Source organism: Aethalodelphis obliquidens, unplaced genomic scaffold (genome assembly GCF_003676395.1).
Source record: "Aethalodelphis obliquidens isolate GAN/ISIS:26980383/991018 unplaced genomic scaffold, ASM367639v1 scaffold7, whole genome shotgun sequence".
NCBI classification, from domain to species: domain Eukaryota; kingdom Metazoa; phylum Chordata; class Mammalia; order Artiodactyla; family Delphinidae; genus Aethalodelphis; species Aethalodelphis obliquidens.
Genome location: NW_020837951.1, coordinates 34627539 through 34641540, shown reverse-complemented (window position 1 = coordinate 34641540; position 14002 = coordinate 34627539). Strand labels below are relative to the sequence as shown.

The following is a 14002-nucleotide window of genomic DNA, read 5'->3' as shown; positions in this document are numbered from 1 at the left end:
AGGGAAGGTGAGTGTGAGGTGCTATACACAAGAATTAGGAACCCGAAAGCTACCACTGTTCGGAACTGCTTTCAAGCGGCTCTTTCCTGTCAACAGCTATCACAGATGACACCATCCATACGACCATCTCAAGAATTTTTGGAAGGAAACATCTGGATAATGAATGTTTTTATGCTGGGAAGCACAAGAACAGCCCCTCTTGGGGCCCTAAAAAGGTGTCCTGAAGAGACTCCATACTGTGTGAAAGGTACCATCAATGCCTGGAACATGAGAGCAGAGGCGCCATGAGATGCTGAGTGGAGATGGCCTCCTCACCACTGGTGGCCTTTCCCAACCAGCTACCCTCTAGGAGCCCCAGAACCCCCAGTCCGAGTTTCTGTTTGGGTTGGGACCCCATGTATCGAACCCCCAGTGTGTTAAGAGGTGGTACAGTGGCTCAAAGATGAATCTGACACTGTCACTAACACCTCCCTTCAAGAAGCTAGGATGGTACTTACCACCCCTGCACACCCTCAATGTTAGTGGTGAGGGTGCCTCAGCCCAGGGACCCTGAGACTCTACCATGGTTCTAGCCACCTACACACTCAGCTCCCACCCCCACTCCAGCTTCTGAGGGCCGAGTTCAAGTCCAATCCATCTTGACACATCCCCTGCGAGTCCTAACGTAAGCAGTCTTTTGCAAATTCAGAATTTAGCACAGGAAAAAATATTTTTAAAACATTTGTCTACCTTAGGAAGGGAGCCAAACTCACCGACTGGGGGAGGGAGTATAAACTGGAAATGGCCTTTTCAGGGATCAAATTGGTGAATCTAACAAAAATTAAATACCCTAAGGCCTGAAGTTCCACTTCTGGAAATCAATTCTACAGAAATACCCAGACCCACAAGCAGAAATAAATATACACAGATGTTTGCTGCAGAATGTAAGAATGAAAAATTTGAAACAAGTTAAAAGTCTATGAATAGGGGAATGACTGAATACACTGTGTTACAGTCACATTATAGAACCACTCACAAGGACTAATGACCTTGGACAAGATCTGTGATGCAGAACGATGTCTAGTAGGATAGCATTTATGTAGGAAAAAAAATGCTGGTAGTATGTAGAGATGTGTATTTTTGTAAGATAATGGGAAAAGGGCTAAAGGAATATAAAACAAATTGTTAATGACGATTCTTGTTTCTGGAAGAGAGAGTTCATTTTTTAATTTCCTATATGCCTGTATGTTTTCTTACCCAGAGCACATGGTTTTTTAATGGAATAATTAAAAAAATATTTTTAAAGGAAGTTTCACGTGCAGACGTGGCACATGAAACTATCCTCTTTATTATTATTATTGTTCGTGACAGCACTTGTTGAGGGTCTACTTTGAACGAGGCATGGTGCCAACAGCTTTATATTAACTGCAGGACAGATGGGGAAACTGAGGCTGCAACAGGAAGAGTAGGTGAGTGAGGTCGTGGGGCAGAGCTGGGATTGGCCACATCTGCCTTCATCAGAGCCCCTGCACACTGTCCTTCTTGCTCCCTGCTGCTTTCAGGAAGCACCATGGCTGTGGAATTCCCTCATCTTCTACTTAACATTCCTGTGGAACAGGCTTCCGATCAACAGCTTCTGCTTTTGTGACTGTTTTTAAACAATTACCGTTTCATATCATGTTTACACATTTGAAGTTTAGGAAATAGAGTTTCGAGGAGACCATGTTTTGGTTTTTAACTCTAAGATGTACATATTAATTATAACACAGCCACCAAACATGTCCCTGGTCATCCGTGGAGGCACTCCATGCTTAGAGACACGTTGAAGAACTGTAGTTACAAGTCTCGGCAGCACAAACAACTAAAGCTTCCCCAAAACACAGCTACGAGGACAGGCCTGATCCCTGAAAGCATTTGGGACCCATGGTTTCACTGCAAAGGACCCCACCCTCCCAGGGGCTTGTTATCCTTTCCTCTAACTGACAAGTCGAGGTAATTCCCATCAACCAACACTGATCAGCAAGCTATGAACCAAAATCAACTTGAGATGTGTGATAGCAAACAGGCTGCCCTTTTTGGGGGGTGGGTGCTCAGGGAAGCAGGTCTAGACCTTCAGGCCCAGTTGCAAAAGAGGCTGCCTCCTGAAAGGTGACTCCTTGCCGAGGGCATCAGAAGGGATTACAAGCAGCTTGACAAGTTCTTATCCATAGGAGTGAGACAGGATTCTGGCTCCAACACAAGGAAGGTGCTTCGGGAAATGGAGTGAGATCCTGACCCTGGAAATCCGTACGGCAAATGGGTGAGGGAGGAGGTCTGGACGTGGCAACCTGCTTCACTAGTTCGTTCTTTCACTTGCTCTTCCCTACGGAGCTCCCGTGTTGCTGGTTTATGGGGAAATGCTGGTCAGTCAAGCCTGGTCCTTGCCCTAGAGAAGCTCGCAGCCTAAAATACAGTCTTCTCTGGGGCTACGTGATTATGTGTGTCACCTGCTTAAGTACCACCAGGCTAAAAGGATCACACTCTAGTGGAGAGGCAATAGGGAGCCATCAAAGGCTTCTGAGGAGGCCAAGGGGTGAGCAGGGCTCCGGGTCTGCCCCACCTCACCTTATCCTGTGCTGGGGGCTGGGCTAGTCAGGTACCTGGGGGTCTGTTTCCTCAAGTTTTAGACTGCATTCTCATTGCTGCCTTGCCACCACGTGCAGGGTGGCATAAATGAACTAAATGATGACAACATATTACATCAACCGTGGGTCCTATTTCAAGTGTTACCTGTGGGGTGCCCGTGAGCCAGAATCAAATGCTACGGGTGCCAGAGATGGAAATAGGGTCTGGGGAGCACCGGAGTATGTGTGTGTGTGTACCTGCACGTACAAACATACATGCATACACGTGTGTGAACATACACATGTATGTACATACACATGCACAGTCACATGCTCACACGCTAGGCCCTCTAGCAGTCTAGCCCCTCAGAGTCCCTCACGTTACCCTGGTCAGTAGGTTTTTCTCTGCAGAGGTGGGATGGGGGTGGAGTGCAGGGATCAAAAGCATTTCTTATTAGGGGCACACAGGGTGAGTGATCGGTGAAGAGACTTTAATAAAATGACAAGTAGCAGCCCATGTGACAAGAGATACTCAAGGCCTGCTGAAGCCTCTTCCTCTTCCTTTTCCCTGGAACAAAATGAGGTTTAGAACCTGCCTTTGGATTAAGTCTTAGGACGCAGTGAATGAGAACTGGGGCGGGGGGGCAGGGAGGGAAAGAAAGCCTATTTGAGTGTGTATTAAATTTGAAGAAAAAAGAAATCACAGGAAGAAAAACGAACCAAGCTAAAAATAAGGCGGCTCCAATATTACTGCTAGACAGAAAATATAACCCCTGCTAAGCAGGGAAGCCAAACTGGTATGAAAGAGAAAATATAAAGTTCCCACCTAAAAATAACTGGAGGACTAACATGGACTCACCGTTGAGAAATACGGAATTTCTGAAATGAGCCTGAGACTGCAGTCTCACTTGGTAGGGAGGGGTTGCCGCAGTCGGGAATTTAAAGTTCTCTTCCAACTATGAAGCTGGCAATAGAGGACACAGATCAACTCAAGAGCATTCCTATCTGTTGGTTCAAAGAGCTGCAGAAAATTCAGACAAGCCAAGACCTGGCACGCAATGGGCAGAGCTCGGGCTGTGGGTCAGGAGCCTGGCTGAGCTCACGGCCAGCAGACCCTGGGCTCCTTGCACCTTCCACGTTTGTAAAGTGACTAAACGTTAGGTTGACGATTGATCTCAGTTGTTCATTTATTTACTATATCACCCCTTTTCATACTGTTCCTTCCTTTCCACATTTTACATTTATATATGGTTGTAGCAACCCAGTAGCACAGAAAGTGTCCATGGGATCTGGATTTGACTCTCAGATCCAAGCCACTTCCAAGCTGGGTGCCCTGGAGAGTCTTCCAACCTCTCTGGGCCTCCAACTCCTCAATGGCCAAATGATGTCACTTGACCCAATAAGTAACAAGGGAAGAGTGCTGTGCGTGAAAACAGTATTGTCTTCTGTCCCCCGCCCACCCCGCACTCCAGCATGTTTCAAACCTTGACTGTCTTGGAATAAGTGCAAATATAATTCAAATGATTAGCCTCTCACTTCCCCCAGTAATGTAGTGCTTTAATCCCAGGTACCAAACGTGTTGGCAGCTCTAATAGACTGACTGGTGTGTACATTTCGGAACCAGACTCGGTAGTCTTAGGTTCAAGACCTGGCTCTGCCATTTACCAGCTCACACCCTTTGGGGGTCAACTTGCCCCAGGAGAGCCTCAGCATCCTCTGCTGTGGAGTGGGGAGAATACTAATACCAACTTCATGAGGCTGTTATAAAATAAAACCAGACAAAGGATGTAAAAACAGCCTTGTAAACCATAAAACCCTGTGCAGACGTTACAGATTAGAGCAGCATATACATACACGTGCACAGATAGACACACAGCCTTATTTCTAGCTGACATCTGGTATAAATGACTCGCCATTCCATCAGTTTATGTTCACAAGGAGAAGACGTCCCATTTCATTTTTCTTTTGTAATTTCAGTCATGTACTAGGTCTTTCACTGATGCTGAACAAACAGAATCAACTTCTACCTCACTATCAATATTTTCCATATTTATCCCCAAAAGGAAGAACCCTGCAATGTGTGACAAGGTTCTGAAAAGACATGATCTGATTCCAGGGTTTAGAAACATGACATTTTTTTTTTGCATGGTACCTACCACCGAACAATTTGGAAACACTGTGGGGGAAAAGAGTGCTTTTATGCTATATAGAAAGCCCCCAGTAACTGGAACCAAAGTTTTCTTCCTGAGCATTTCATTAAGTGTATCATCTGCTCGCGTTTGGCACTTTTCCACTAGCTGGGAACCTACAAAAACTGATGTGGTATGACAGCTGAGTTGGTGCTGCCAGACAAGCTTCCTTGCTGGCTCGGAAACGGGGGTTGAGGCACTGAGAGGGGAAGGAGTCGGGGGGTGGAGGGTGGGGGTGGCAGCTGTCACGTTACAGCTGCCGCCACGCAGACACACACGCACTTCAGATTTCACTCACGTCTCCCTGGAAGGAGGCACCGGCCACTGGCCAAATGACCGCCAGGGCTCCCTACTCCATCCTGGCGAGACAAAGAGGCCATTCCTCGCCAGGGACGTCCGTCCCCCGGAGGCATTTCTCAACCTGTCTTCAGGGCAAGCTCTCCTCTGGTGTTTAAACCTGTTGGCCTCTGGGCCCGGTACACCCACCACTGACTCGGAGAAGGCTCTGCTGTTCTGAGTCTTCCTGCCAACTCAGTGGGCTGACCACTGGTTGCCAGTCTGTAAAAATGCTCCCCCGCAGGCACTGGTCATGGTGTGTTCCAAGCCTGAGGGAGAACAGGGGTCCTGCTGAGGAGGCTTCTGTCACCCAAGTTCCATAAAAACCTCATTCATCCTCACTCGGAGAAAGCCTCCCTCCTCCTGACCTGCTTCCCTCACTGACCATGCTGAGGACATTAATAGTGGGAGTGACACTGTAGGCGGCAGGGAAGTGGGAACAGAGAGAAGAGGGGTGCTCAAAATGTTCTCATCTGCTCTGTAGAGAAGGTCACTGCTGTAGGACCCTTAACTGCACTCCCTCACATTTGCCAGAAGGAACGGCTCAGGAGCAATTACTCTAAGAGCCAAATCAGCTTAGGCAGATGTCTTTCAACATCCAATTGGTTCACGTCCAACAATTCTCTACAATAGGTCAAATCATTCTGTTTCCTGGGGGTTTAATTTGCAACTAATTCCTCTTACAGGGTTCACCAGGAAGCTCCTGCTGTTTAAAATGAGATGTGCTGGGGTGCTTTATGGAGATTTTTCTATGTGGTGGACAACCTGAAATGGCTGTTTTGAAAAATCCCTGAGCTGGAGTGACTGCAGCCATTCTGTGCACCCGCAGCCAGCCATGGTCTGTAGGTGGGAGAAGACACAGAATGGGCCACCTGTCCACAGGCTTGATTGTGTGTCTCAATTTTCAGGAGGATCTGAAGCCCACCTCTGCCCTCACGCCCCAGAAGAGCTCCCCAGGTTCTCACCTGCATGACAGCCTTCGAGCTCAGCTGGGCCTCCCAGGCGAAGCCTGCTCAGGAGGGAGAAGCAGCACGTCAGAAGAAAAGACCTGCAGCCTAGCCAACCCTGGACGGAGGGTCCCTAACCCAAGCCCATGGCCTGGGTGTGTGCAGGAGCTGTGATTACATGCATAGGTAACCAGATGGCAGAAGCCTGCTTTAAGGACTTAAATAGTGCAGCAGTTCTTTAAAAATATTTGGTAGGCCAGCTAATACTTAGGCGAGAGTCTAAAACGCTCATTTCTACAACACCAGGCTGGCTCCCCATCCCCTGAATGCTGGATACATTCAGAATCACAAAGTCAGCACGTCCACTCTGCGCCAGGCCCTGGGCCAAGGTCACCGCCTGCTCCCCATATCATGCTCCCCACCAGCAATGACCTCTCCTTTCAGCTCCCCAAGCCCTTCCAGACAAGGCTTAGAGCTCACCTCCTTCAAGCGCTACTCCTGACCGCCCTCGGGAGGCATTTTGCCCCTCTGCTGCCCACTCTAGCACAGAAGATCTATCCTATTCATATGTTAGTTAAGCACTCAAGGCCTCAAGACATTTTTTTCCAGTACTGGCTTTAACTTCCACTTGACTCAACCCAACTCCTTATCCTAGACTAACTTTCCAATTCAACCTCGGTTTTAGAGTAGAGGCTCGATGGGATCAATGTGTGCACCCCAAATGGCCCAGTGCCCACCTGGTACCAGCAGGGGGGTCTCAGCAAGCTTGATTTGATTCAGGGGAAGGGGGTGAGGGGCGGGTTACAGTTCAGTAACTCCCAGCGGTCCCTAGGGTAAAGCCCCAACCCTTCCAGGGGCTCGGAAAACCCTCTGTCAACTGGCCATCAAACACCCCGCAGTTGCACAACTCCTCACGTGCCCGCCACAAGCCTTGAAACTGCAGCCACACCGGCCACTTGGGGCTGCTCTCTTCACTCTGGGCATGGCACTGGCCGTCTCTCCCCCTCCCCAACAGAACACCCACTTCTGAGCTTCCTCAGGACCCAGCTAAGCACCCGTGAAACCGCTGGTGGGTCCCCTCCTCCCAGCTTGCTCGTCTGTCAAGACTTGGGTCAAGCTTCAGCTCTTGGGAAGTCTTTCCTGCTTCATTTTCCCTTGGAACCCAAGTGATTGTGCCATCTTGGTGTGGACCGCCACCCCACAAAGTGAAGTCCAAGACACTTTGCTGCCTCACCTGGATCCACAGCTGCCTCCCAGGGTCTCACTTATGTCAGTGTCATGGCACAGGGCTGCAAAATGACCGGTGAATGGACAAAATGCTCCTGAAGTCCTGCCAGCCTGCCCCCACCCCAGCCATCTCTTTGTGGCTGACCTGACACCACCCTCCTCTCGCCTCCCTAAGGCCCACCGCGCCTCGGCCCATGCCTGCCTGGAGTCCTGTGCCTTCCACACAGGAAAGAGATGGACACTGAGCCCCTGCTCCTCTAGCCCAAGGCTGATGGTCAGGGTGTCTAGGGTGGACAGGAGCTTCTCACTGTGTGACAAGGGCAAGTGGGAGAATGGAAAACAGGGCTGTGGACACCTGAGGTCGGGCAGGACCCCACTGAAGGACAGAGGGCCCTGAAATGGGGGTGGGGACTACGGGAGCCATGTTTCCTCCTGGCTCCTGGTTCCCACGGGGTATAACAAAGCTGATAGAGCTGGGAGGCAGGCAAGCCGTGTGACGGGCACTTGCTGCATCTTGCGGGGGCAGAGCTTCTTTCCCTTGTAAAGTGACACCCCGCTTACCTCCCTGTTCCTGTTGCTCTGAGATCTCAGAGATACGATTCCAAGGCACCAGTGACCAGCAGCCGGCAGCTCACTGGCAGGGGCGAATCACTAGGGCCGGGGTCAGACCAGACTGTTACCCCGCTGGCCTGGACTCCCCGACCACAAACAGCTCCATAAACTGTAAACTTCCCCGAACCACAGACACTCCAGAGACCCGCGACATCTCCCACCAGGGTGAGGCCAACTGTCTCTGCATTGCCTGTTTTCACATTCAGGAGAGCATGTGCTCTGACAGCCTCAAAATCATTATTTGTGTGTGAGTGCTCATTTTTCAGGGACAAACAGGAGATCCAACATCCCAACTGATTATTACGTTTGCAGCCATTAAACCAACTTCAAAGGCAAGGCTCAGACGCATGTGGAGGAAAGGCCTGTTTTCATCCCGTTTCAACAAGCTCTTCCCAAGCGCCGGGCACCATGCTAGACTCTGGGGAATGACTCAGGCCCTGTCCAGGCTGCTGGAGGAGAGAGAGGCTCACTCAGAACTCAGAAACAGGAACAGGAAAAGAGGAATGAGAAGCATTATGTGAGTCCTGTGGGAGCAAGGAGCTTGGGGAAGGCTCCTGGGAGAAGGTGGTTATGGTGAGAACTGACACAGGAGAGGAGGGAGGTGTTGCAGGTGTTGCCTGGAGCCCGGGGTCCCTGAGTGGGGCGCAGAGGGAGGCGTGGCTTGAGGAAGGCCTGGAAAGTCTGCACCTGGGTCTGTGGGGCTCAGTGAAGGTCTACGGGCAGGGGAGTAACACTGTCAGGCCGCGTCTGGGGAAATCATCTGGTGAGAGCGAGAAGGAGGGATCTGGGAGGGGTGAGAGGGGAGGTTGGCTCGTGGCCCCTCACGTGGTCCTCGACACTTCCCTCCCCTCTCTGAGAGCTGCCCTCTTCAGAGGGGAATGGCATGTGCTGCAGGGACACAGGGTACCCAGGGGCTCCAATGCTCTTCCTCTTTACTGGGATGACGCACATGCAAAAATGACAGCCCTTTAAAATATATATTTAAAAAAAATTTTTTTAAGTGGGCATGGTGAAATTTTCTCCATTTGGAAGCAGGCTTCTCTGGAAAGACATCCCCCAGGGTCTCTAGTGTGGCTTCGGCTCACAAACAGGTTTCCAGGGTGCTGAGTGGAAGCTGCCGACACCGAGTGAAACAGGGCGTGCGAAGGTCTGATCATGACTGGTGACAAGCAAACAACGGCTGCAGCCCAGCAGGCAGTGCCCGGGAGGGCTTCTGTGTGTGTGGGGATCATGTCCTTAGGCCCAGTGGGATCTGTGAGCTTCTAGTGTGTCTTATTGCTGCTACTGCCACCACCAGAGGAGATCAGCACTTAAGTCACCTCAGGATCAGGTCGAAGCCTTGACTTTAGAGATGGGGAAAATGAGGCCCCGAGGGGCAGCGCCTTGCCCACACTCAAACCAGGAGCCAGCGGTGCTGGGATGAGCTCCAGAGTCCTTCAGTTCACGATTCCTCCCCCAAACCATAACACACCCTCCACCCTGGCCTTATTCTATCTGGCCACTCAAAGATTTACAAGATTCTCACTATAAGATCACAGCTGTGAAGCTAACAAGATAAGCTTGCAAGACTGGGCCCCCGACACTGCCCACTCCCAGAGCAGGGGTTTCTGCTCCTCTCTGCAGACCCCGGTGCTCAGGATTTGCAGAGAGGGATGTCAAGGAGACACCAGAATGGATGTCCACGCCCCTGCAGTGGAGGTAGAAAGAGAGTGAGGCAAGAAGTCAGGGAGTGCGATGCTGGCAGACCAGACCAGAGGGCCAGGCATTGAAGGAGACCCCAGGCTAAAGCAGGGCCTCTCAAACCGTGGGACCATCTGTCCCAGAGTCATGGAGCCAGCTATTAAAATTCAGATTCCTGGGCCCCAGTGAGCCTATAAGGAGTGCGGCCTAGGAATCTGCATTTGCAACACAGTACACCCACCTCCCCATGTGACTATGACACAAACTGACGTTGGAAGGCCCTGAACTCACATCTTCAGGGCAGCTTGCCCCTCACCCTGACCCAGGGTGGTGGGCAGGGTGCTGGACTGACATTCCTCATGTTTTACAGACGGGCTGGGGTGAGGGGCCTCTTGGCTGCCCAGAGAACAGGGCCGGGGGCAGAGAGTTGGGCGGGTGTTCCACGGAGCCTCCATGTCTCCTGCACTGAGTGCTCCTGCCCTGGTGGACCTGCTCTGAGGCCAGGCAGGATTCCGTCTGCAACACGGGGCTAATCTGTCCACCTGGGGACTCTAGCATGATTTGCCCTCCAAAGTCTCTGGGGGCTCCCCTCATCAGAGCCCTATAATGTGCAAGATACCCTGGGCCAGAATGGCTTTACCTGCAACACGGAGCCCCAGAGCATCAGGGGTTGAGGGAGCTCCCAAAATGAACCATAGAAACTGCCCCGTGTGTGTGGAAGCCCGGCTTATGGTCAGGTATTGGGCTCCAGTCCTGGTTTCTTGTGTGATTTCAGGAAAGTGCCTTAACCTCTCTGAGCCTTCATCTCCCCAGCTACATAACGGGGATAACACCATGTGCCCTGTCTACCTCCCCAGGGTGGTGTGAGAATCGAGGAGCATGGATGTGTTCAGGACATCAACACAAACACAACGGCTACTGTTACGTGGTTTTCTACTATTCTTCTTTTTTTAAGCATCGGGAAAAAGGTGTGTTCTTTTCTTCTAGTGTTGAAGATCAAGGCCACGCAGAGGTAAGCGGGCATTTTTTTCAGCAGCCGGCAAGAAAGCACTTGTATGGCTTCCACCTGGCTGGCCCCTTTCTCTGGGAAAAGAAGCCAGGGGTCCTTGGTAGGCGACTCTGAATGGGCCTTTCATAATTTTGAAATCTCAAGTGCATGTGTGCTGTTTATGTCAGTACTTATAAAGGGAGATGGAACCACCCTTGTCAGGAGAGGAGATAATCGGCCAGCACGTCTCCCTGGCAGAGGCACTGTCGTGTAATTAAAGATGATAATTATAGCTCCGCGTCTAGCGTCAAACCCAGGGCTCTTTCCAGACACGACTGTGCCCTCACCCTGTGTGTGAAAACACACGGGCTCTCTGTGGATGGGGAGGCCCTGAGCAGCCCTGTCCTTTAGCTTTGGGTGGCTCCCGTAGGCCCAGCCCTTTGGACGGTTTGACCTGGAAGCCTCATCCAGGAGAGCTGGGTCCTCTGCAGTCCCGCCTCACTGCAGGATGAGACCAGGTGTGGCCGGGGGACATGGGGCTGACAGGCAGCCCCTGACGTGAGAGCGGGAAGGAGGGCCGGCTGGCTCCGGAGGGAACCCAGGTTGGTGCCCCTGGAGGCCACGCGCTCGCCAGCACGCAGAGCTCTCTCCCCCAGCGTCCGTCAACGAGTCTGAATGCTGACTTGCGCACACAGCAGGTCACCTACACTTCCCCGCTGAGGCCTCTGTAGATAAGAGGTGAGCTCTGAAGGGCAGGAGTGGCTGTGACTGTCTTTAACTCCCATGACCTGTCCCGTAGGATGTAGCTCAGAGCACAGGCTCCAGTCAATGAAGGAAAGGGGCAGGGACAGGGCCTGATGTGACACAGCAGGTGAACATGGGACCTGGCACCCTGAGACTTGAGCGCACGTGCTGGCCCTGCTGCTGGGTGACTCTGTGCGGGCTGCCTCTGCTCCCTAGTTTGCAGTTTCTCTGTCTCAACAACGAGAATAACTGGGCTGCCTCCAGGGTCATTCTGAAGATGAAATGAGATAATGTCTAAAAAACCACTTTATAATCAGTAAAAGGAAAAGAAAATATAAACTTTTATGACAATCACTCCATGTGTATAACTGATAGCCAAGGTCCTGGAAGAAAATGAGAGAAAGGCCAACTAATCTGACAATATTAATTAGAAATATTCCAAAGACCCACAGATTTCCTGAAACAAAGATGTTTTCCTTGTAGGCTCTTGAGTCCCAGAGAAGGAAGAGACATCACTGCCTGCAGACGGGGCCCCAGAGGCGGAGTGAAGGACTGACTTAGATGGGGCTCCAGCAGAGGAAGGCAGGGGTGGGGGGCGAGAAGTTTCATTCTCCCCCAGGACTGGACAGAGGCAACACCTCCCACGGGTGCCGGCCACTGCAAAGGCTGAGGGGATGCACGAAGGAGGGAAGATGGGTCATTTATGGTAAGGAACTCCCCAGAAACAAGGGGACACCGGCTTCACGAGGACTTGGATCACTTACCAAAAAACACTGGGGACTGGAAGGAACCCAGGACTGGGACCTCATCTATCCACCACTCAGTGGCAGCCCTACCCCACCCCGAAGGCTTTCTGTTTCTTCACCTGTAAAACGAGGGAGGACCAGACAGTCCCTAAGTCTAGCACAGCTCTAAAACCCTCACTCTAGGAAGGATGATTTCCAGAGAGGGGAAAGGTTTTAACACCCGAGTTCAAGTTTTTCAAACAGCACCACACACAGTTCAGGTCAAAAGCAGCTAAAAACTGACGGCAGATTTCAGATGAAGCACTACTTCCTGCGGACTCCAGGACTGGCACCAAATCCCTGGGAAGCTGTGAAGCCTGAAGGTTTCATGAAACCAAAGGCGATTCCTCGGTCTCAGCCCAGGAGATTCCGCCCTTCTCCTGCGAATGTTCAGGACTGAGGAAGGGCGTGGGGCAGGGGCCCAAAGGGCCACCTGGAGCTTTTCATTAGCACTGGGATCCTTGGGATTTACAGCACATCTTGGTCCAGATGAAAATTAGTTTCAAGTCTAGGGGTCAAACAGGCTGAGTGTATTAATAACAAACAAACCCTACCTCCTACTTTCTGGGTGTGAATTATCAAAATAATGAAAACATTGCCGGATTTTCTCTGAGGCTCAGTTCAACAAGGTTCCTTTGCATGAAAGCCTAGGCTGAGTGGGGGTGGGGTGAGGAGGACTGAGCAGAGGTGGGCGAGCCAGCAGCCTAGGTGACTGCCCTGGGTGGGTGCTTTTCACAATTCTGAGGCCTCCTCAGCAAAACACTGGGGCCTCCTTGGGGTCTGTCGGGACAGTCCTGCAGCTCCTCCCAGGCCTCCCTGGCACATGAGGCTGGGCCTCGCCCCTCACCGCCTCTGCTCCCACCACCCTTCCCAGCCCGGTCACCAGGTGGAGGAGTCTGTTCTAACCCACGCCCCACCAACCCAAGCAGACCAGTCTGTGCCCTCTCCCACAGCCCCCAGGTACTCACTTCTATGCCCACACCTCCTCAACCACTGATGCAGGTCCACAGCACGTGCCACCTCCCACTGGAATGGCCTTCCAGGGGGCAGGCCCAGGTGTGCTCCAAACGCCCAGCCCAACTGGGGCTTAACAGATGCTGGACAAAGCCCCCTCCTCAGCTTCACCTGGAAGGGCGGGGCTGCCTCTCCTCTATCTCACCTGCTCTGGCACCACACTCCCCACACTCCAACCACCCCAGGAGAAGCAGGGCCCAGCATTAACTCTTTCCCTCGCAGACTCCAAGGAAGCAGCTCTGAGCTAGCGAATGGGAATAAGGCCCTAGAAGAGGCCAAGGAAGGTGGGGGTGGAGTGGGCAGAGGGGCGCTGTCGCCCACAGGCTGTTTGCAGTTCTGCTGAGTTGTGAAGTTGCTGTTGGAGCGACACCCGCCCCCCTTCAGGTTTCTGCTTTTTGTCCCTGAGGAGGGTGGGAGCTGGCGCCCATCGATCCATCCAGTCTGACCCTACAGCTGCTGTCCCTGTCTCCATCATCCTCAGCCCAGGGTCCTTCCCCTACCCCACTGACCACCTGACCTGCCCCTGCCTGGCCTTGGGAACACAGTTCCCAGGATGCCAGAAATCCTCTTCATGGCCCCTGGCAGTTACTCCAGCTTCCTCACCAGTAAAATGGAAACAGGGAGCTCTGCAGGGCAGGGTTCCTGACTGGCTGCTGACCTTGAAAGAGGCTGGTTGGTGGGGATGGAAGGGCTTCGAGGGAAGGCGACCCTGAGCTGGCAGGCTGAGCTGGGGTTGGAAGGGAAGGAAGAGCGTGAGCAAAGGCACCGAGTTGGAACCCAGTGAAGAAGAGACGGACAGGAGCAGACTCTCCCCTACCTGGCACTGTGCCAGGCCTGCTGGCTGGGAAGATCAGCTGGGTCAGGCCAGAGGTGTCCCAGCTTCGGCAGGCGGGATGCT

At 52.1% G+C, this 14002-nt stretch overlaps 1 protein-coding gene across 7 annotated transcripts in view; it reads right to left on the bottom strand.

Annotated features, from left to right (window-relative positions):
- Nucleotides 1-14002, bottom strand: part of SHB (SH2 domain containing adaptor protein B) — a 137996-nt gene that overhangs the window by 62334 nt on the left and 61660 nt on the right. For 6 of the 7 annotated variants that reach the window (XM_027105447.1, XM_027105450.1, XM_027105448.1 and 3 more), the window contains exon 3: nt 6073-6116. The exons of the other annotated variant lie outside the window; for it this stretch is intronic. In XM_027105447.1, coding sequence (XP_026961248.1) covers nt 6073-6116 — 44 coding nt within the window. The remainder of the gene's footprint in view (nt 1-6072; nt 6117-14002) is intronic. 7 annotated transcript variants of the gene reach the window in all.